Here is a 24,439-nt window from a genome sequence, read left to right as displayed (position 1 = left end):
CTTATTCAAAGAAAAACTGAAAATTTGATTATGACCTGTTTGAACTCTTTCCGGTGAAAAAGTTTTCATCTCCAGGGTTGTTAATATATAATGTCGTCTGTAAATGTTTTCTACATCAATGTGAAATGCCCTAGAAAATATCACCGCACTTTCAATCAAATCATTCATAGCATCTGTGTCGTTACTGATATTTTGTAGGTTCTTGGCAATGTTTTCAATTATATTAATACTGTCAATGGCAATGAAGTTTTTCTAAGATTTCTGTTAATATTTTTATTTTATTCTATTCAATGCTATTCAATGACATTCTTCATGAAGAAAAGAGTAACAATGTAATCAAAAGTTGTTACTTTTTTCAGTCCCTTTGCTTTAGTTCTTATGTTAATGTCGAAAATTTTATTTATTAAAAATTTTTTAAAATTATTTTTACAATACTCTGAAGAAGATCAATAAACTTCCCTAAATACTGATTTAGAGCACTGACAGACTTTGCTTGGGCGGATCATCTTGTTCTAGGCAGGTTTTGAATGTATCGATAAGAATTTAGTTTTTCTATTCCCATTATTTTTTTGTTCTTTTATAAGAACAAGTCTTTTGGATTTATCAATAAGGTGACCTACACGTCACTTTTTCATAAAAAATTGACATAATTTACTTAATTATAGTAAAGATAAAGGACGCCTGAAGCTTCCAATTTTGTCTTTCCCATAGATATACATCTTGGACCAAGATCTTACCTCAACATTTATCCAAGCATGTTCAGTTTTCCCCATCTTTCCAACACCCTTGGTGAAAAGGCAGCACACAAAACAAAATGCGACATCCTTCTGGGTGCTGTATTTTAAATGTTCAAACTCTATGTACAACTGGAGATTAAATATATTTTTACCGTCACTTGGGAAGCTAGCAAATTTTGGTTGGTGCGGCTCTAGGTGGAGTAAATACAATTTTTGATTGCCCGTAATTGTATGTGGACGTAAACCTGGGTAGCTTATCGATGCTAATGAACCTAATTTGTCAATTATAATATTTTGAGCTTGATCCAATATATTATTAACTTGTATCCAAGTTAATAATATTCTTTTCTTCCTTTTCTTCCCTTCCTGGATACTGAGGTAAATGATCTGATTCACATTTTAATTCTGTAAATTTCTCTGCTAATTCCTGGACAACAATATAACCAGGGTTTTACCTTCTTGCGCCCTTATCTCGAACTTCTAAACTTGTGTTCCCTATAAATTTTTTATCAGAAGATGTTGTTTCTTCAACTTTAGATATACCACGTGTTAAAGTTGATGGTTCAATTTTTATTAGGTCTTTTAACTTTGTATATTCACTACTTCGAAATTTATCATCGTTATCAGCATTCTGATGTTCAGTTTTTCAAAATTTTGAAGCTAAGGAGGCTACAAAAAGATTCTCTAAATGAATGTGAATAGCGTCAACTTGAATTACTTGTCCAATAAGCGACATTAGTAAGGAGGGAGACGTAAACTTCCTACTGCTTTTTCTTGCATCCTATGTCTTTCCTATGCTCATACTTGTTCTTACTATCCAACTTCCTATGCTGTTTTGCAGTGCTCTGTGATAAGACCGAAAGAACTTCTGGGAACACCTTCATAATCACACACACAAAAAAATTACGGCAAAACAAAATGCAAAATTATCGAGCAACTTTTTTATTAAATTTAACGTCTTTCTGACGTTAAATCGATATTTTCTTTCTAAACCGTAAGAAAATGCATAGGGAAAAAATAAAATTTGGCGCGAGAACTTAGGAAAACAAACATACCAAGTTAATAACGTTTTTGACTAGATTTCGTCAGTACTCTACTCTTTGAAATGATAGATTTAATCACAGGTGTTAGGAAGGTATTTAATGCTGCTCAAGATGGTATTGTTGCATCAAAATTATGCGAGCAAATGTCAGAATTAATGGTTACTTCTAAAGAAGAAGAGTTTTGGGAAGTTTTTCTTGATCATCTAAAAAAAACAATGATATATTACAAACCTGAAACAGTTGTTGAAAAAATTATTGAATTTTGCGCATTATTTGCAACATATACGTCTAAAAAAAAAAAAGTAATAATTTTATGTATAACTTTTAATAGTTAATATGTAAGTAAATTAATTTATGAATGTATTAAGCAAACAGTGTCAGTGCTGCAAACAAGCGTTGTTGCACTGGCAACAACAAAGATTTGTTTGAAAAATAGTATTAATTAAAAAAAAGCTATAATTTTACTGTATTATTTATTATTGTAATATCATATATTTATAAAAAGGTTTACAAAATTTACAAAGTTTTGCAAATTGCTGTGAAGTGTACATGCATCAATTGAGGGTTTGGTAATGACATAAATTAGCTTTGAAATGCACAAATCCATCGAAAAAAACTAAATAAAGTTTTTGAAATTGATAAGAAAAGATGAAATAGCTGTAAAAATTTAAATCCAAACAGTGCCTGTTGTTTTTGATACAGTTTGAAAAATGAATGTAATTTTTTTTGTTAACAGATTAATAAACACTAATAAAATTACTAACCAATTTACTCACAGTTTAACAATTAAGTTAACTGGTGGTTTTAAACATGTGTTTTTATTAGAATATCTGTTGTCAATTCAATACTAATTAAAAAAAAAAAAAATTGAACGTTTATTCAAATTGCAGAGTAAAGGTGTTGCAAAGTACATTTACTTCCTTATGATACTTCATTACAATACTTACAAAAGTTTATTGGTTTAAATGAATTGTATAATATGCAACACATCACACAAGCTGACTGCATTAGGTTATGAAAACTAAAAATAACAGGACAAAATGCAGCTATGCTATTTCATCTGCCTCCTTATCAACAATCTCCACATTAGTCAAAGAACTTTAACAATTACTCATGGTGTAACTGTTGACTATGATGCAGCCTTCAAAAAGATTAGTAGATCAATGTTAACAAAATATCAGGCGTTATGGAACAAGTAATCATAAAGTAATACATCTACAGAAGTTAATAATGAACTATTAAGTGTGCAACTTGTTGTTTTTAATTAGACAAGGTGAAATTCAATGTGCATGTCTGTAGACATGTGTGAACATACTCGTTAATAATAAAGGAATTGATGTGATAAATAGTGTTTGAGACAAGTTTGATTTGTCACAATTTTGTCAAAGTGGCATTTATTGCAGGGTAAGTTTCTGTTATAAAGCTTCATGCTCAAGCGTTAAAAATCCTGCAGTTTAAAACAAAAGTCTACCTAGAATACCTGGTTTATGTTTTTAGGTAAATGTTTTTTTAGTGTAGCAGGGTTAGTTTTCATCCCAAACCACAATAGAATAAAAGATAAAAATTTAGGCAATTACTGTAAAAACAATTTATATCCTCTAAAGGATATGCATTGTAATAACAGCTACAAGATAAGGCCGTAATACATGTTTATAAATGGCTAATGATGTAATACATGTTTATGAATACTGACATGTCCTAAATAAAACAAAAACATAGTAATTCCCAAGAAATGAAGCTAATTTATAAATCCTCATAATCTAGTGTAAACCTGCCAGTTTGTTGCATATAATTGATTGATGTATTGATCATAGATTAAATTTATTCTAAGATGATTTAAAAAATTATCTCATGTACATTAATGTTGGATGTATTCACTTTTGCAACCCACAAAATTACTTATTACTTTGTAAATAAAAAGTACTTACAACAGACTATACTTTTTTACTTTTGCTTAAGTTTTTTTGGTCTAGCAGTACTTTTACTTTTTACTTAAGTATTTTTAAAATGTAATGACTCCAACCCTGTCAAATTTTTTTGAAATGTTATTCTAAGGTAGCATAGCTAGATGATTTAAACCTGCTTTTATATTGTTTCAGTTGTTAGCTTGTTCAGATTAGGAATATAATTTGTCATTCTTTTTCTACATCAGCCTTTCTTTTTTTATCTCCAAAAATAGAAATATTGATACCCTCCTTGATATTTTCTCTTGCATTTTATTATACAGCCGTGGCCATAAGTTTAAATCCACTTAAAAAATTTGATAAAAATAACAAATAGTATACTTAAGATATATAATATTTGGGCTAAATCAATAAGTTGGTTTTAAGTAAGAATCATGGAATCTCTCAAGTTATATTTTATTACTGGGGTTCCCATTACTCTGGATTTTGTAATAAAAATGTGAAATTTTCTTTTATTCTATAGTTATGCCTTGCACAGTTCAGATCTATTTAAACAGTTTAAAAGTGTAAATAGTGATTTTTTCTTGTTAAAATTTTATTGAATAATCTTTCTCATTGAGAAAATGGGAAAGCATAGTGAAGAAATGCAAGGGCAGATTAAAATTTGTTTTTTAATAATTCTTGCACAGATCATTTGAATTTATTGAGTTTATTTAAAAATAATGTCATATTTAAAAAAAAAATCTTCAATTATGAACTCTTTTATCTTAACGATGCTCACAAAAACATAGCAATGAATAAAAATTTTTTTCTTTTTTTTTATATTATTGCATAATTACATAAAATACTTAATAAAGTGATATTTTATATTCGCTAGATGTTTTTTATGTTCTCTAGATGTTTTTTATAATTGCTGTTTAAAAAAAGTTTTTAAACTAATTTTGCTGTTTAAAGTAAAAAAAATTGTATATTTGCAAGGGCTTTATTTAGCCCGTCTAAATTGATTTACATGGGTGTGAAGGCGGGCACTGGATATTTATCTTTATATTTATAAATACCAATATTTTTTAACAAGTTTTAATAAATTATTTTTTTATTTTTTTATTTTTCTGTATGTTTATTTTAACAAATTTTGGTGTTTGCTTCAATATTTATGAATGTCAAATTGAAATTGTAGCAATGACAATTCTAACTAAGAATCATTATATACTGTATAATGCAAAAACTATATGCAATATCAAAGAGCAAAGATTTTGTTAAAGCAATATTTTATCAAAGAGCAAAGATTTTTTACTACAAGCTTTAATTATTTACATCAGTTAAACTTTAAAAAATTAATTATCCAGAGTTATTTGCATTTAATAATATCTTAGCAATTTATTACATTTTTTTTGTTTTGTTTGCAAGTTTAATTTAATGTATAACTCAATGACTGTCAGGGGTGGAACTCCTAGTTTATTCCTGGTCATCCTGCTGTGACTCATTCGATGTCTTACTTATGAGTCATCTGCTATTTTAATCAGTAGTCTGATATTTTTAACTTTTTGGTGTTTTTTTTCTTGGGTGAAAAAACTGAAGAAAAAAAAAAATACTAATGACTGACTACTAAAATATGACTAATAAGAGCTGTATTTTTTATTAATAATGAAAAATAAATTATTAATAAAAAAAGTGATAATGAGAATTAGGATTTTAACTTTTTATAAAAAGAATAATCTATTATTCTCGCTCAATCTTCAGTCAAATTTAAATTAGATGAATGTTTAAAACATGTTTTTACAAGTAATTTAATTTGCTAAGACTTCTTTTTTTTTAGAAATAAAATTTCCACGTGCATCATTAATTATGTTTGTTACATTAATTTTGTTTGAAAAAGTTTAGATTAAAATTGATTTTACTAACGAAAAACAAAAGGTTCAACATGTTTAATGATTCTTGTGACCATTCATGTAATTCAAAATGTGATTAATACATTTAAAAAAGTTGATATTTTAAGTTAAAGAAAATGTAATTTTGAAATTTATAATAAAATGAGCTTCAAATGCAAAAGTAATTTTTTAAAAAGCAATTTAGATGCAATTTGAAATATTTTAAATCGTGTGCATGTCTAATTTAATTCAAGTTGACTTTTTTTTTTATTATTACATTTAGTAAATTTATATAATTTGCTGTAGTGTATTCATTTCTAAACCTAGTGTATAATTTACATACATTTTTGAATGTAGTGTAGTTTAAATACTTTTTTAAAAGTTTCTTTTAAATAATCACAAGGAATAAAATCTTCATTGTTCAAAATATGGTTTTATTAATTAACACTTTTTTGTAAGTAACAAACTGTCTGGCGGTTCTGCCGGGCTACCAACAAGTATTATTTTCAAAATTTAAGTTGCTATTTGAGAAAACAAGTTGTCTCATGTTGCTGGGTGACTATGAGATTCCATCCCTGACTGTTAACCAGATCACATGATTTAACTATGCTTTTTATTACTTGCAATTACGCATGTATCATACTTTTTATTAAAATGAAGTTAATACCTTCATTTTAACAATGGTTGGACTATAAAAATTTGTTTAACTATGGATATATACACAAGATTTTCTGTATATATTTAATTGAAAATTATTATTTTAAACTATTTTTTTATCTCATTATTTTTATGAGCTGATAAAAAAGTTGGGCTTTATATATTTAATTTACATAATATTTTAAGCAAAGCTACAGAGAAAAAACACAAATTGCTGATGTTTTGGTTTTGAATCCTTTTTTTTTATTTTTTCGAATATGAATTGATGTTTAACACAAGCTTTGGTTAGTAATCTTTGCATTAGGAATATAAGTTGATATAAATTATTTTTTAAAAACAATATTACACATATATTTATTCATTGATAACTTATTATGGGCTTAGGCATAAAACCAATAATTTTATAACAATATTAAATAACCCATAAAATTTCTTTTAATTTTTTTATTTAGACCCATTAAAAACAGGATAGTGTTTTTTAACTACTATTAAAAAGATGTATAAGATAAACAATTATTTTCAAACATATAATAATTCAATTATATACAATCAGCAAAATCAGTTTGACAGGAATATTTTTAATAATTTAATTAGTACAAATATTCATGTGGTGGCAAAACATTAACAGAATAAGAAATCTGGTCGAGGCATGGCATTAAAGAATATGTTAAGTCTATGTTGCTTTATCCAATTTTTTCTGTTTGGCCAATGCTTTCATGCTCACAGCTTTTCCTGCTCACCCACACACCCGAAAAAACTTCAGTGAGTGCTTGAAAAAGCGCTTCTCTTTTTATTAAAAGATATTTTATACAGAATTAAAAAAAAATGTTCCTTTTTGTTGTATTTATTTTAATTATTTTTTATAGAATTTAAATAAAATGTTTGTCTTCCATTTTTATATTTATTATTTTGATTAGAATTTAAATATAACATGTCTTATCATTTTATTTTGATTAATTCATTTAGAATTTAGAAAAATAAATTGTTTGTTTTGTTGTTTTTATTTTAACTTGAATGGCAAATTGAAATTAATTTTAAAGTCACACATGTCAGCCTAATAATGAGCATTGAGGTAGTGTTTTTTCTTCCACCTGCAAATGAAGCACCTGTTTCAACATTAATGGTTAAGTATTTGACAACTTAGATAGTAATAGGTAGGTACTAAAGTTGAACCTCTGACATTAGTTTTACCAAAAAGGTATGTTTCTATTTTGAAGGGATAAGGATGAGAAGTATATGAAGTTTTATTTTTTTATTTATTTTTTACTGTGTTCACCTCCCTAAGGCGCACAGGAGTCTACTCGTTATTGTTTTATTGTCGTTACAACTCTTTCTCTACCTTTCAATTCCAAAGCACAAGCCTTGTCGAACTAGACCAAACCAAATTGAGTGCAGAACTATTAGGAAAGTGGCAAAAATCTACCTGGGAACTTCTTTCTTATAAAGGGAGTGCTCTACCACTTATACCACATTATAAATCATATTGATATTTGTATATGATGTTCATTTTATATGTATCAGGCATAAAAATTTCAAAAATAATAATCATTTTAAATTAGAAACAAGTTTTTATTTAATGTGGGTAAGTTGATAATTAACATTAAAAGAGTTTTTAAAAACATTTTTTTCTATTAGGAGAATCAATCAATAGACCAAGACAAGACACTCACAGATGAAACTATGAACCCTTTTCTTTTAAAGTTGTTCAATTTTCTTGTGCAGAATCATAACTCAAGAGAAAGGGCTGTTAGATACAGATGCTGTCAACTTATTACAAAGATATTTACAAATATGGATGATGATGAAACTATTGGTATTATTTTAAATTAAAATAATATGTTTACAATTTTATGGTACATATATATATATAGTATATATATATATATATATATATATATATATATATATATATATATATATATATATATATATATATATATATATATATATATTTATATATATATATATATATATATATATATATTAATATGTATATATATAAACACACACACACACACATATATATGCACATAGTTGTGTATATATATATATATATATATATATATATATTTATATATATATATATTTATATATATATATATATATATATATATATATATATATATATATATTAATATGTATATATATAAACACACACACAGTCACACACACATATATATGCACATAGTTGTGTATGTATATATATATATATATATATATGTTGGTTGCCCGTCAACATTTTGAGTTGTCTGTTGCTATTTTTTATAAATGTTTATATATATGAGTTGACATTTTATATATATATATATATATATAAAATGTCTTTTTTTAAAAAAAAATTATTTTTTAAATCGGAAAAAGTTTAAAAACTTTTTTTTTTTATTGTTTGATATATTGTTTGCCCAAACCAAACCCTGAGTAGATAGCGGCACTTTCTGTGGCAGCAGGCTATAAGATAGTCGATTTCAAATTTCTGATGCCTAATACTATTAAAAAATAACAAATTATTCCATATCAAATCACCTTAAGGCTCCCAGGGTACCACCTCAGATTTGCTTTAAATTTTGACCACACACAGATCTTTATGAAAAAAATACAATCCAGAAAATTTCAGCTTAATTGACCAATTTGTTCAAAAGTTATGATTGAATTAAAAATGACCAAAATCCGAATAATTTGTGTATCAGGAGCTTACAACAGTTTTTTTAGATTTTTGAAAAGCCATAACTTTTTAAATAAAAATGGTGATCACCTGAAATTTTGTAGGGTAATAGTTTTTCACTCAAAAATCCATTATTGCAGTTGTTTTGACTGATTTTTTACAGTTTTTGAGTTATTGTACCTTAAAGTTGCTAAATATTGCAACATAAATATTTTTTCGAACTTTAACGTGTTACAGTTTAATACTTACTTACAGAAAGTTGATTTTTATGTTACCTTTGTGTACTTAGGGTCACCACTTGTTAAAATAATCAAAATTATGCATTAAAAATTAATTTAGCACATGCAGCAGCCTATTAAAAAATCACTTTTTTTTTAAATTTTGATAAATTACATTGACTTTTTGATAAATTACATCGACTGGCATAGAGAGTAGAGAGTAGCGTAAACAGTTGAAATAAATTATGAAACTTTTTAATGTTTAGGTTCTATATCACCAAAATAAATTTAAAGGCCTATACTCTATCTTATGACATGATTGTAGCCTTTTGAGAGTAATGATATTTTCAAAAGGAGAATGTTATTTGACTATGAGCTAGCCTTAGGTCATAATCTAATAATTAGTCATAGGGATGACAGTAGTATAATTTTTATTTATCTGTGAATATTCAGTTTTCTTTTTAATGACATAATGTCTTAATTTGTACTTATAATAATGACATAAAACTAAAAGATATTGTGAACACAGATGTTGAAGTTTTAATTCAAAGAATTGAACACACTTTTGAACTAAATGAGGAGATATGTTTTCACCATGAAAAAGCCTATATTTCTAGATATGAAGCGCTTCAAAAATACTGCTGTGATCCGTTTAAAGTCCACAAGAAAATAATTATTAAAGGATTGTGTAAAGTCGATATTTTACCAGCAAGTCAACTTAAGATCAAACCTGGTCAAAATCTTTGCCCTAACTGTTTGAATGAATTCAAACTTAAACAAATTACAGGAAAATTTAGTCAAGAAGATGAAGACAAAGATGTTGATGATGAGGAGCTTAGTTCTTCAGACCTAAATAAGACAGTTTTAAATAAGAGTGCTTCTATACTGGAATTATCTCCTCTAAAAAATATAAGTAAACGTGACAAATTAGAATATGGAAAGCAAAAAGTTAAAAAACTGGAAACAAGTATGACGAACCTAGTAGCATCAGCATTGGATATAGACCCAAAAGAAATAATATCTGAGAAAAAGCAAAAGTGCATTAACTGTAATGATTTAGATAAACTTTTAGATGCAATAAAGGAAAAACTAAAAATCAGTTTGAATGAAGAAAAAGTTCAGTTACTAACATTAACTCCTGATAGTTGGTCAATTAAAAAAACTTGCAATGCATTTTCAGTTTCAGACCATCTTGTTAAGAAAGCCAGAAAGCTGAAAAATGAAAAGGGAATACTTGCTAAACCTGAGGCTAAAAAAGGACATCCTTTAGAGGATATTGTTAAGCAGAGAGTCATTGAAATATATGAATCTGACAAATTCACTAGACAATGTCAAGGAAAAAAAGACTTTGTTTCTGTGCGTATAAATAATGTTAAAGTTCAAAAACAAAAACACTTAATATTAGTTCGTTTAAAAGAACTTCATCTGGAATTTAAGAAGTTATACCCTGAGCACAAAGTTGGATTCAGCAAGTTCTGTGAACTAAGGCCAAAGTGGTGCCTTACTGTTGATAGTAGTGGAAGCCACTCAGTTTGTGTATGTTCTTACCATCAAAATGCTAAGTTGATGTGCTCTGCTCTTCCTAACAGCCATTTAATATATTACAAAGATTTAATGAAAGTATGTGTTTGTAATATAGATAGTTGAAACTGCATGTTTCATCTATGTTCCAACTGCCCTGGTAAAATAAATTTGAAGACTTTGAAAATGTGTTTAAAAAGAATGATTTTGATTTTGATGATCAGATCACATATAAACAATGGGTGTCAACTGACCGAACTGCACTTATTACAGTCCAAACAAGCATTAGTGAATTTATTGAAACTTTAAGTGAAACTTTGTATGACCTTTGTCACCACCACTTTATCAAAGAAGCACAGTCTTCCTACTTATCAGAGGCAAAACAAGCATTAAACCAATATACCTGCATTATTCTGATGGATTTTGCAGAAAACTATAGTTTTCTTGTACAAGATGCTATACAAGGGTTTACTGGCAAGCCGATCAAGCTACCTTACACCCATTTGCTGTTTATTACAAAGATGAAAAAGATCACCTTAAATGTGAATGCTTTTGTTTAATTTCTGACCATCTTTGTCATGAGCAATCAGCAGTCCATTGTTTTCTCACAAAGTTGTTCCCTATGGCCAAAATCAAACTACCCACAGTGAATAAAGTTAAATACTTCAGTGATGGTGCTGCATCACAGTATAAAAACTATAAATGTCTAATAAACTTAATTTATCACATTGTAGATCACCAAATAAATGCTGAGCATCACTTCTTTGCTACATCACATGGCAAAAGTCCATGTGATGGAATAAGAGGTACTATAAAAAGAGAAGCAGCAAAAGCTAGTCTACGAGCAGCAATTACAAATTAGATTCTCACACCACAATATCTGTTTACATGGGCTCAAAAAAACATCAAAGGTGTTAGCATATTTTATCTTTGAAGTGATGATATCAATAACCATGAAATAACTTTTGACCTTGAGAAACAATATGAAGGGATGCGCACAGTTCCGGGAACAAGAAGCTATCACTGTTTTGTACCAGATGGAGAGAAATTGTTTTTACGAAGAATCTCTCGTGATACTGTCTATGATACTCATGTGTTAAATGATATTAATTTGATTAAAAAAAATCCTTCAAATTTTCAACCCAGTAAATATATTGCATGCTTTTATGATGAAGAATGGTACATAGGGCTTGTGGTTGATATTTGTAATGAAAACCAAGACATTAATGTGAAGTTTATGCAAAGAAACAAATTAAATTTAAAATGGACAAACGATGCACGATCAAGTCAGTGTTGGGTTCCATTTGACAAGACAATATGTCAAATAAGTGTTCCATTGATTAAAAGCATAAGTGCTTGTGACTATATTCTTGCTAGTAGTGACTATGACAGTATTATGAGTTATATAAATCAGAGATAAGCTAATTAGTTTCATGTATACATACTTTTTCTTTTAACTGATTATCTTACTCTTTGAATGCACTTTTTTACAGTATAGTTTGTATAAAATTTGAGGTATAAATTTTGTATGTGGTAAGTGGTATTTTTTTGTTCTCTTTTTAAAAATATCATCACTCTCAAAAGGCTACAATCAAGTCATAAGATAGAGTATAGGCCTTTAAATTTATTTTGGTGGTTGTCTATATATAGAACCTCAACATTAAAAAGTTTCATAATTTATTTCAACTGTTTACGCTACTCTCTACTCTCTATGCCAGCAAAGTCAATGTAATTTATCATAATATAAAAAAAAGTGATTTTTTAATAGGCTGCTGCATGTGCTAAATTAATTTTTAATGCATAATTTTGATTATTTTAACAAGTGGTGACCCTAAGTACACAAAGGTAACAAAAAAATCAACTTTCTGTAAGTAAGTATTAAACTGTAACACGTTAAAGTTCGAAAAAATATTTATGTTGCAATATTTAGCAACTTTAAGGTACAATAATTCAAAAACTGTAAAAAATCAGTCAAAACAACTGCAATAATGGATTATTTGAGTGAAAAACTATTACCCTACAAAATTTCAGGTGATCACCATTTTTATTTAAAAAGTTATGGTTTGTCAAAAATCTAAAAAAACTGTTGTAAGCTCCTGATACACAAATTATTCGGATTTTGGTCATTTTTAATTCAATCATAACTTTTGAACAAATTGGTCAATTAAGCTGAAGTTTTCTGAATTGTATTTTTTTCATAAGATCTGTTTGTGGTCAAAGTTTAAAGCAAATCTGAGATGGTACCCTGGGGAACTTTCAAAAAACTTGGTGATTTGATATGGAATAAGCCTTTATATAAGAATCATTAAAGTTACTAACATTTAAAAAGATAAAAATTTTGTTGAAATAAAATAGACAAATGTTTTTGAAAACCTTTACCAAATAAAGTTTGCTCATTAATGCATTTATATTATTAAAACGCCTTTTAATGAAGTAGCAAAAATACTTCTAATGAATTTATATTATAAAGTATTAATGAACTGTTGTTTCATATATATAATTATTTATTTTTTATTATAAATGTTAATCTTTTGAAACAAATTTAAAAACAAAACAAAAAAAAAATTAAGTACAAATGTTAAAACAAGGTATGAAATAGTTTTTTAATGCGTAATCATTTACTAGTGTGTATTTTTTTTTTTTTAAACATCTTCGCTTCCAACAAGGCTGCAAGCAGCCACTAATTAAATTTACATGAAAACTTATATTTTTAAATTAGTAAAAAAACACTTTATTTAAAGTATTTTTTAAACAATCACTAGAAGTAAATTGTTTTTATTTTATTTTAAGGTTATTCTGTAATATCATATAAATATTAATAAAGATAAGATTAAAAGTTTATCATTCTAAACGTAATAAAAAATATGATTTGAATAAACCTAGCATTTTAGTTTGTTGAATTAAATTTTTTGTTGTATTTTAGCTTTAGTTAAACTTTATTTATTTACTCTTTCGTTAAGATTTCTTTTCTTTTTAAAATAAAGTTTGTTTTTGGTAAGCCATTGTAAGTTTTTTTAGCGCATTTTAAAATTTTAAAAACATGTTAAAAGCTGTGGTCAAATAGTCAAAACAAAATATTATTTGCGTGGTCATATAATGGCGTGCGATTGCACACTGTGAAACTGATATATTTATAGAGCATTCTGAAGCCATGACATCATTTCCCGTCATTAAAAAATTGATGCTTCAGTAAACCATATATATTAATTAAATTCTATCATTATTTCCATCATTGTGTTTTACTTATATTAGTATTGTTATTGTAGTGACTTTATATGTTTGATTAAAGTCTAATATTTAATATTGTATTTAATTGCGGGTTCACAACAATTTAATCAAATATACATACATATTAAAAAAAAATGGTTGCAAAATAGTTTAAAAAAGTACTCAGTGACAATCTGAGCATAAGTAATTTATCTAGAAAAAGCAGATATACCTGAAGAAAGTAAACTTGAAGTCTTATTTGTTTTATGTGGAGTAAAAGCTTTTACTGTAATTCAAGATCCAACCTTAAATGACGAGGCAACAGCAATTCTTGACCACAAATTTCAAAATGGTCAACAGCAATCATGATGCATCACAAACTTTAATCAGCAACATGAGGTAGAATCGGTTAAAAACTTCATGACTAACCTCAAGCAGTTTGCCAGAAGTTATCCAACACAGTCCCTTACTGCTGATCAACAAAGCAATTAGAATAACTCTACCTGTACAAATTTTTAAAAAAAAGGTACTGGGCAATCGTGTGTCTGTCAAAAACAGAATAAAACACTAAGACAGCCATAGTTAAAGAAAAATGTACAGACAATGAAGATGAGAAGACTTCCCTACAACATTGGGTACACCTCACAGGTGTCACTGGCTGATCACTCCACTCTAAAAGTTAAAAGAATTTTCAAAGGTTCATTACTAATGGCTTGGGAAAAATTAAATATACAGTTTTTTGTTGCTAAATTGGTAGTGCCTGTAATTGTCGGAATGGACATTCTGTCACAACGTTCTTCCATAACTATCAGCTTTAAAGGAAATAAAAAACAGCTTAAATTTCGCCTTGCTACAAATAGCATGGAATGTAACACCTATGGATTAATACCTAACACTTATGCATTAAACCTATTGCAACAAAATCAAGGCAGACCAAAAACGTTCCATTTTTACTCAAGAAATTGAAGAAAACATGCTCAAACAAGATATAGTTCAAGTAAGCCATAGCCCTTGGCATGCTCAATGCTTTGTGGTATCTTCAGGACATAGAAATTGCTTAGTAATTGATTATTCGAACACAATCAACTTACACACGCCACTAGATTCATACCCAACACGGCGTATTGACGATATGTTATTTCGTCATTTCGATATATCTATATCTATATATATATATCTATATATATCTATATATCTATATCTATATCTCTCTCTCTCTCTCTCTCTCTCTCTCTCTCTCTCTATATATATATATATATATATATATATATATATATATATATATATATATATATATGTATGTATGTATGTATAATGCTCTATTAAGTAGTATAAATAAATAGATATCATGTGAAATGCAGTGTCTAGGTCTTGTTCTGATTCCAAACAGGGTGCTAAATTATACTTTTTAGGCCTCACAAATTTTACAACTTGAAGACCTGATATTTACATAACATAAAGAATAAACCTGCTTTTTTTAAAGTTTGAAACCCTTATCTTTTAGAAGATATATGTAATTGCGTCATATTGCGACACTAAACTAATGTAATTTTTCAACATATTATTACTATAAAAAAATAAGTCTATTCTTTGTCTTAAATATCACTCCTGTCTCCATCTATATCTATGACATGAATATTACTATTAAAAGTTACTCCTTCTGGAAGATTGCCATATGTTAAAAGTTCACAAATATCATGAAATTTGGCAATTTTGACAAGCAAAAAATTTACGTATGCCCTATTAGGTTTGAGTGAAAGGAGGGTTGAAAGTTTTTATAATGTCAGAACATTCTCCTGAAATTCGACATAGTGGTAGCTTGCCTTGTTTAAATTTTGCTCCTCTGAACTCACTAATTCCTGTTACTGATTTTATCAAGGGATCATAAGCTCTTTTAAAAGTCAAGTACTTTAACAAAAAAATGGGGTTCCATCTTCAATCATATTGTCTGTAAGATGATGTTCCACATACACAACCTTAAATAGTCTGTGAAGGTAAAATTACCCTGTCCTTTTTTCTTCTTTTTTCAATGTGCTCAAAATTCCAATCAAAAGGCATTCAGCTATGGAGGAGGGACATAGCTGCATGCTTTGTGATTAGAATAGATATTTTTAAACTTGATATGGAATAGATATTCCAGATATTTTTGTGTTTGTTTTTTGATTGGCTGTAGTGGCTTTCACATGCAGGAAACAGTCTAATGTGATTGCAAACACGATCTCTAATTTTTTTTATCAATTTTTTAAATGGTTTTTGTGTTTGCCTCGGCCATCTTCAATGGGAATAGTAAAGTTAAGAACTTTTTTTTTAGGTCTAGATTCCTTTACCCCATGCATAGCAAGAAATGCTGCTATGCAAATGGAAACCGTTTGGTTCATTGCAGTGACTGAATAAAAGAAGCTGCTTTGTTCTTTGCCATTTTTTTTCTAGGCCTTTGACCGATACTATTGACGAGCTTACATTTATGCAACCCTGCAGATATGCATTTTCTGCTTTTAAAGATCATGTGTGTCATGATCTTTAAAAGCAGAAAATGCAGAAAAATCTGTTCTTTCTCAATATCTGTGAATTTACAATGACATCTACAACAACATTCAATTATGGCAGGCTTTCTTGATGGCTTCAGCTTAATGTGTGAGCTTCTCCTGAAATAAAATAAACTTAATATGAAATATCCATGTTTTAATTCTCTTCCATTTTGATGGTGTTAGTCTTATTTTTTTTTAGTTGGATTGAATATTGGGTAATGTAGTGTTTGCTGTGTTTCCCATTTTTTTAAAGTTATGAACTATTTCTAAAAGCCGTTTGGCGGGAAAGCTAAGATAAGTAGTTTTAGCAACGAATTTGAGGACTTATGTACTATTTGTCCATAAAACTGTATCATTCTTATTTTCGGCTTGTTTAAAAGAGGGGCATAAGTACATTTTTAAATGTTGCAATATATCCAGTACACAGGGCTTAACCATAATTTAAAATTTTTACCAATTAGATTGATTTCCTCAAAAGGTGACCTAAGTACTTTTAGCACTAAGGTCTTCACTTACTTCCACAAATACTTTTTCTTGTTTTTTTGGAGCTACAGCTATTTTTTAATTTTTTTAGCAAAATGGGTTAAGAAAACTTTTAACTTATGGACAAAATTGGTTAAGAAAACTTTGAACCTATGAACAAAATGGGTTAAGAAAACTTTTAACCTATGAACAAAATTGGTTAAGAAAACTTTTAACCTATGAACAAAATGGGTTAAGAAAACTTTTAACCTAAGGACAAAATGGGTTAAGAAAACTTTTAACCTATGGACAAAATGGGTTAAGAAAACTTTTAATCTATGGACAAAATGGGTTAAGAAAACTTTTAACATATGGACAAAATGGGTTAAGAAAACTTTTAACCTATGAACAAAATGGGTTAAGAAAACTTTTAACCTATGAACAAAATGGGTTAAGAAAACTTTTAACCTATGGACAAAATTGGTTAAGAAAACACACTTTTAACTTTTTGACAAAACAAAAACAAAAGTTTGTTATTTAAATAACATAAAATATTTTTTCTATAGTCTATGTTTTTATTGTTTTATTGTTGCTTTTTTTTTTCAAAAATCAACCTTTGATTTTAAGACAGTTGATCAGTTAGAAAGTTGTTAAGTGACAGGTTGATAGATATTCATTGACAGTTTGATAGTTAATTTTATTTATTAATTTTTTAATTTTTTTAAATTTCAGATGAAGACTTAAGTGATTCTATTTATGAATGTATGATGTATCGTTTAAAAGATAAATTACCATCTATTCGTATACAAGCTGTTTTGGCCCTGAATCGTCTCCAAGATCCTGAAGATGAACAGTGCCCTGTTATTGATGCTTTTTTACACTCTATGAATACTGATACTAATGCCGATGTTCGTAAAACAGTCCTAATGAATATAGCACTGTCAAGAAAAACGCTACCTCATCTAATAGGTATGATTATCATTTATTTTACATTATATTGTTTTACAATTTCTTCTACATAGCAAGTTTTATTTTCTTTTTAGCTATAGAAAAATCAAAAAAGTAAAAAGTATTTATTTATATAGAATTCATATTTTGTTAAATGTTGTAAATTTACTTCATTTAGAAATATTTAAATTTTTTTAAGTATTTCCTTTGAATCCATTTAATTTAATTTTCACATTTTCTAGAAGTTCTTTGTTCAAAAAAACCATATTTTCTAGATATTGTCAAAAAAAAACCCAACAAAAATTTAAAAATGGCCTACATTTTCTAGAGGTTGTTCATCATTCTTACATCAGTTACTTAATTTAAAAAATACAAATGCAAATTTAATGTCAATAAAACACATGACTATTCATGTTCATATTTAACAGATGATTTTCTTAGATATTCAAAGTATCAAATTTTGAACTGATGTTATATAGAGCATTTATGCGGTAGTGGTGTAGTGGTAAAGCGCTCGCTTTATAAGCGAGAGGTTCCGAGTTCGATCCCCACTACGTCCCTGGTAGTACCGCGCTCAACTTGTTTCTCCGCGCAGCGGCCTTGTTCGTCAAGGTTCGTGTTTCGGAGTTTTAGAGTTGAGAGAGGGTTATAACCACTATTAAGTAGCCTCCTCATCTGTAGTGGCCTTCTCTGCCTTGGGGAGGTGAATAACAAAAAAAAAAGAAAAAAAAAAAATTATATTCTTTTTATTTTATTTTTAATCTAGGTATTTTTAAAATTTCATTTCATTGAGGGATATAAAAATTTATTTCGTTATATGATCAAGTCTAAAATTATCAGTTTTGAAAGAGAAATTCACAGGGTTCGTACTGTACCTGGAAAACCTGGAAAGTTAGTTAATTTTGGTTAGTCATGAGAAACCTGGAAAAGTCAGGGATTTTTTTTTCAATCAGATAGTCAGGAAAAAGTCAGGGAGTTTTGATTAAGAAGTTACTCATTTTACAATTAAGGTATTATGTTTTTGTTAGTGCTACCCATTAATTTATTTTGACATTGAAAAAAATTATGGGTTAATTTATGGGTTTACATGGTGAATTACATTGTCAAAGCTCAGAAAAAATGGTGCAGTTCTTTTGAAGATATTAAAGAATTTAAAATTCAAAATGCATACATATAATGCATACATATTTTGATTTCAGCTGCTGAAAAGTTATTTAAAAGTGTCCGCTTGATTCCGTGGTTGTTAACAAGAGTACTTGTTTGCTGCCAAATTTTATGCTCAGATTACACCTAAAAAAAAGTCAAATGGAATATTAACTACTTCTAATTCTGACAAAGTTATCAACTTGTTCTCAATGTTTATGTCATCAGAATTTGCAATGAGTTGCAATGAATTTTTATAATGTTTCTAAGCTATGTTTTGTTATACTGAGCTATTTTTATCTGAAGATATTGTTGGATTTTTATCTGAAGATATTGTTGTTATATGAAGATATTGTTGGATTTTTATCTGAAGATATTGTTGTTATCTGAAGATATTGTTGGATTAGCAAAGGTACAATTAGTGGTAACAAGCGACTAACCCACTAACAAGTGACAAAATTGATAAAACCCAAAGTAGTCTCTTCTATAGACTAACTATTGCATAAGATGTTAAAAGATATTTGTGTTTTCATACAACTTTATATTTACTTTTACAACTATATTTACTTTATATTTCATACAACTTTATATTTATACGTTTTTGTGTTAGTGAAAGATGATTTAAAAATATTTTATGTGCATAATTTTTAGTTTTTCTTGAAGTTCATCTGAAACTTATGTTTTTCATAGTGTTTATTCATAGTCATCCTAAATATTAAGTTCCATACTAACATGTATACTAAGATTCATACTAATATATAACTTAACTAATAACTAAGTTTTAAAAGTTTCATCATACATAACAATTTTAGGTTAAACAATTTTAGCTTAAAAAATTTTAGAAGAAATTTTTTTTTAGGGGTAACTCATGACCTTTAAACATCAGAGGGGTATAATTAGACTATAGATCAGACCTATAAGTATCAAAACAAAATTTCTTCAAAAGTTTATCATGTTGGGTCTCAAAAGAAGCAAATTTATATAAAAATTTTAAAAATAATTATCATTTTATAAAAAACATTAGAAAAAAAATTATAATATGGAATTTTTGTTAAAATGCAAATTTTTCATTTTTAGTTTTAAAATGTCATTTTCTAGACAGTGAAATCTAAAATAATAAAAGGTTTTCATATAATTTTGCTTCTTTTGAGACCCAACTTGATATACTTTTGAATAACTATTTTTTTGATAATTATAAGGACCTGTCTGATGCTTAAGGGTCTTGAGCAACCCTTAGAAATTTTTTTTTTTTTCAAAAATTTTTTTATTTCTTGTATTTTTTTTATTACATAAAACATTTTAAGAGAGTGAGAGCAGACATTTAAAAAAAAGTTGTTTTAAGGACCACCCTAACAATCAAAGAAATTCATCTGATTTTTTAAAAAAGTCAGGAAATAGTCATAGAAAAATCAGGGAATTGCATATAAATAATTGGCTACGAACCCTGAACTTAGAAGTCAATGGTTTTACATTGTTTATTTGTTTCCAAACAAAGAAACAAGGTCAGCGATTTTTTGCTGACCTCAAACAGTTTTTCCAACCATGGTTTAAACCAATCTAAAAAATATCAATTAAAACCAAACTATTTTTTTATTGAAAATATTAAAACCAATTGGAGTAGATAAGTTGCAAAGAGATCAAACAAAAAATAAGTAACACTGTTGAAATTTTTAAAGAGCTGATAAACATGTTATCATTTTTATCAACTGATAAAAAGAATATTGGAAACTAGATATCTTCAGACTGTCAGTGATGCTAATTTCCTTGCAAACATGCTGGATCCTAGATATTTTGGATCTAATCTTTCTGAAAATGAAAATGAGGCTGCAATGATCTTTATATGTAAAGAGTTGAAAAACTTGGTTGAGAGTTTTTGAAGGTAAGTACACCAGCTTCTACAGCTGGGATTAAAATAATATTTTAGACTTTTGGACTTGTTCATCCCAAGTTAAGAAACAAGATGGGAGTAGAAAAATGGCAAAGCTTGTTTTTATATTCAGAGCATTAAATAATGATGTATTGGTTGATGAATTACAGCAGTAATGTTAATAGAAAATATAATTTACTTAAGTAAAATGTAAAATGACTAATGCTTTTATTTAATTGAAAAAGTTGACTAAATTTTTTTTTTTAAAAAAAAAGAAGTTTAAACCAAAAAAACCAATGATTTTTGGTTTTTTTAAAAAAAGAATGTTTTTTTATTTGCAACCCTGTATATATATATATATATATATATATATATATATATATATATATATATATATATATATATATATATTCATACAAGTTGTGCAATAGTTGCGCTTACTCGCGTTATTTCTTAAAAGAGTAAAAATACTTAAAGTGGTTTTTACAATGATAAAAAAGTAATAAATGAAAATAGAAAATTATTATCTTGATAATTCAATACCAATTGATAATAATAAATAGATAATAATTTTCTAATTACAATAATTGTTAATAGATAGTTGTTATCAATTTTGCAACATTTTAAACACCACTTTAAGCAAATCTGCAATTTTAGAAAAATTCAGTTATTCTCATGACTAAAACATATTGTTTTATTTTTAAGAAATAGAGCATTAAATATATATATATATATATATATATATATATATATATATTTAATGCTCTATTTCTTATATATACAACTTTTTATGATACTAATAGTTTCATACCTAAAGTCAATCATCAGCCATGTAATACAAATTAAGATACAAAAAAACCATTAAAATATAAAGTTACAGTTGAGTGTGCTCCGTCATCACAACAGCAAACATCAAAAAGAAAAAAAGAAAAATCTTTATACTATATATCCCCCATATAGTAAAAATGTTTCTACCAATTTTGGTAGAAACATTTTTACTATATGGATACTAAATGATGATGATGATGATGATGATCATCATCATCATCATCAGGCTTTAGCCTTCTTCTTTTATGCTGTTTCCCTAATATAAACAATCTAAAGCATTTTTTTTTAATTGTTTAGAACAAGCAGCCGATTTTAAATTCTCTCTTCTGTAACAGTCTAAGGCTTTCAGTGGCTTATGGATTTTAATTGCGGTAGTGGTGTAGTGGTAAAGTGCTTGCTTCATAAGCGAGAGGTTCCGAGTTCGATCCCCACCACGTTTCTGGCAGTACCGCGCTCAACTTGTTTCTCCACGCAGCGGCCTTGTTTGTCAAGGTTCGTGTTTCGGAGTTATAGAGTTGAGAGAGGGTTATAGCCACAATTAAGTAACCTCCTCATCTGTAGTGGCCTTCTTAGTCTTGAGGAGGTGAATAACAAAAAAAAAAAAAAAAACTCTGGACTTAAAATCCACAATTTTTGTTATACAACAAATCTCATTTATTTACTGGAAAAAGATATTGCAATATTGTTGGCATTCCTATATTGCAAATCTTACTCTCAGACAAAGTCTAAAAGCACATTGTAAATGTAATTAAACCTGCTTTATCTACCAAGCTTGAGCTACTCTCCTTTGTTCACTTTTATTGTTTTAAGGTTGCATTTCTTTCTCTTTTCTACAAATACAATCATGGTCAATGCTCAAACGAGCTATCATCTTCATAACGATAAACCAAAATTCATTCTTGCTTGGCTATTTATTCAACAAGTTGCATCCTTTTACTGTATCTGTCCCTTCATGCTATAAAAACCCATTTTAATCCAGTTTTTTTCTTTGAACATCAAAAAAAAACCTCTTTTATGCTCGAACATCAAAAAAAACCTTATAACTCTTACCCATCTTCATGTTTTCCTTATTTATACAGCTTACAACTTTTTAAGTCTTCATTTATATGTTTTCTAGTATTTTAACTTATTCTTTATTTTAAAGTAACTCATGACTTAATAGTGGTTGCTTGCATTCTTGTTGGAAGTAAATTAGAGTTTAAAATCATATAAATGTATGCCAGTATTTAATAAATAGTAAATTTAAGCATAAAATTATAATATATTAAGTATTATAAATTTTTTTCTAGCCCCTGCTATCAGCCCATACTAAATCTTATAATTTTGCTGGGGCTGGGGCCGGGTTTGCAAAAAGTCTCATTTTTAGCCGGGGCCCCGGTCATTCACTATATATGGAGGATTAAACCAGATAATATTACGCTTGCAGTTTTTTGATGGAGGTTGGATACCCTAACCCTAACCCTGAAGGTTGGATAAATTTTAGAATATATTTAAGTTTAAAAAAGTCTGATTACTTATTTAAATTTAATTATATTTTGATTTAATTATATTCAAACTCTATCAAAAAATAGCAAGCGCAATAAAATCTGGTTTAACCCCCCATATAGTAAAAATGTTTTTACCAAAATTGGTAAACTCTTTTTGGATTTAATAAACAAACACTTTCCAGATGGCCATAAATACCACAAGATTTTTAATAGAAATACTTTAAAGGTGCGTTACAGTTGTATGCCAAACATCAAATCAATTGTTAACTCTCATAACCATCACATAATGAAAAACAACTCAGATTCCAATAAACATTACAATTGTGTGATTAAAAGCAAGTGCCCTTTAAATCAATTGTAAGTAACACAGTGTATCAAGCCACTCTATACCCAGGCAATCTGGGCGGATAAAAAAGTGTATTTTAGAGTTAGTTTTAGGTCTGATTTCTGTGAATCAATAAAGTGATTTGTATTAGAAACTTTCACAAGATATTGGGGATTCTATACCAATTATAAAAATATACAAATATTTATCAGAGGTGACCGCTAAGGAAAATAAACTGGTTTTTTTGATACTATATATTTAACTTATGTTACATCACTAACGTTACCGAGCAATTATTATCGTGGATTTTTTTATATCTATTATTAAGAGCTACATATATGTAACAAAAGAATTTCAAATTATTAACTCATTCGTTAAAAATAATTTAAAAAAATTTATAAAAAGGAAATTTTAAAAAACTGGTGGAACTCTCCTCCTGAGTGATTTTTCACAACATTTATGAAAGTTATCATATGAAAAACAGTTTTTCCGCAAGACCAAGACCAAGAGCAACTTTAAAAAATTGTTTTAGTATTACAACTTTATTAATACTTTATTAATTGAGTCGTTTAAATTGGTTTGTCGAAGTTTTTACTTACGCTTCTTATGTTTATGCGTATTGCCTTATTTTCTTTAGGTTGGATTTTTAAATGCTGCAAAGTATTTACAATCTTTTAAAATATTTTTTATGTAAAAACTGCTATCACAGTTTAGGAGGGAGAGGAGTATATGTGATCGTTTGTGATAGGAGGGAAGGGGTTAAGAATTAAAAAATGTAGGGCAACGTGCTTTATAAATGACCCCCCAAACAAACAATTTGTTTTGCTAAAACAAAAATAAAAAAGGTTCCAATGGATTTTTTTTATATTAGGAGAATAGCAAATAAATCTTTTTTTTTTTAAGTTGAAATAAAAATATTTATATAATTCTTATTTTTATTTATTTATTTACAGTTATATGTCAACCAAATAAGAATACATAAACAAATAAAAAAACAATAATATAAATAGTTTTAATTAACATTAAAAAAAAGT

At 27.7% G+C, this 24,439-nt stretch overlaps 1 protein-coding gene across 3 annotated transcripts in view; it reads left to right on the top strand.

The window, feature by feature from the left end:
* Positions 1–1,738: 1,738 nt before the first annotated feature.
* Positions 1,739–24,439, top strand: part of LOC100201297 (condensin complex subunit 3) — a 67,851-nt gene continuing 45,150 nt past the window's right edge. The window contains exons 1-3 of one of the 3 annotated variants that reach the window (XM_065799307.1): positions 1,739–2,082; positions 7,845–8,022; positions 17,540–17,776. In XM_065799307.1, coding sequence (XP_065655379.1) covers positions 1,843–2,082; positions 7,845–8,022; positions 17,540–17,776 — 655 coding nt within the window. In that variant the 5' untranslated portion in view covers positions 1,739–1,842. Of the gene's footprint in view, positions 2,083–7,173; positions 7,364–7,844; positions 8,023–17,539; positions 17,777–24,439 lie in introns of those variants that run through there. The other 2 variants (XM_065799308.1, XM_065799309.1) reach the window with 2 other exon arrangements.

This window comes from Hydra vulgaris, chromosome 06, assembly GCF_038396675.1.
Source record: "Hydra vulgaris chromosome 06, alternate assembly HydraT2T_AEP".
In the NCBI taxonomy this organism is placed as follows: domain Eukaryota; kingdom Metazoa; phylum Cnidaria; class Hydrozoa; order Anthoathecata; family Hydridae; genus Hydra; species Hydra vulgaris.
Note: the sequence above shows the minus strand (reverse complement) of the source record. Positions and strands in the feature narration are given on the sequence as shown.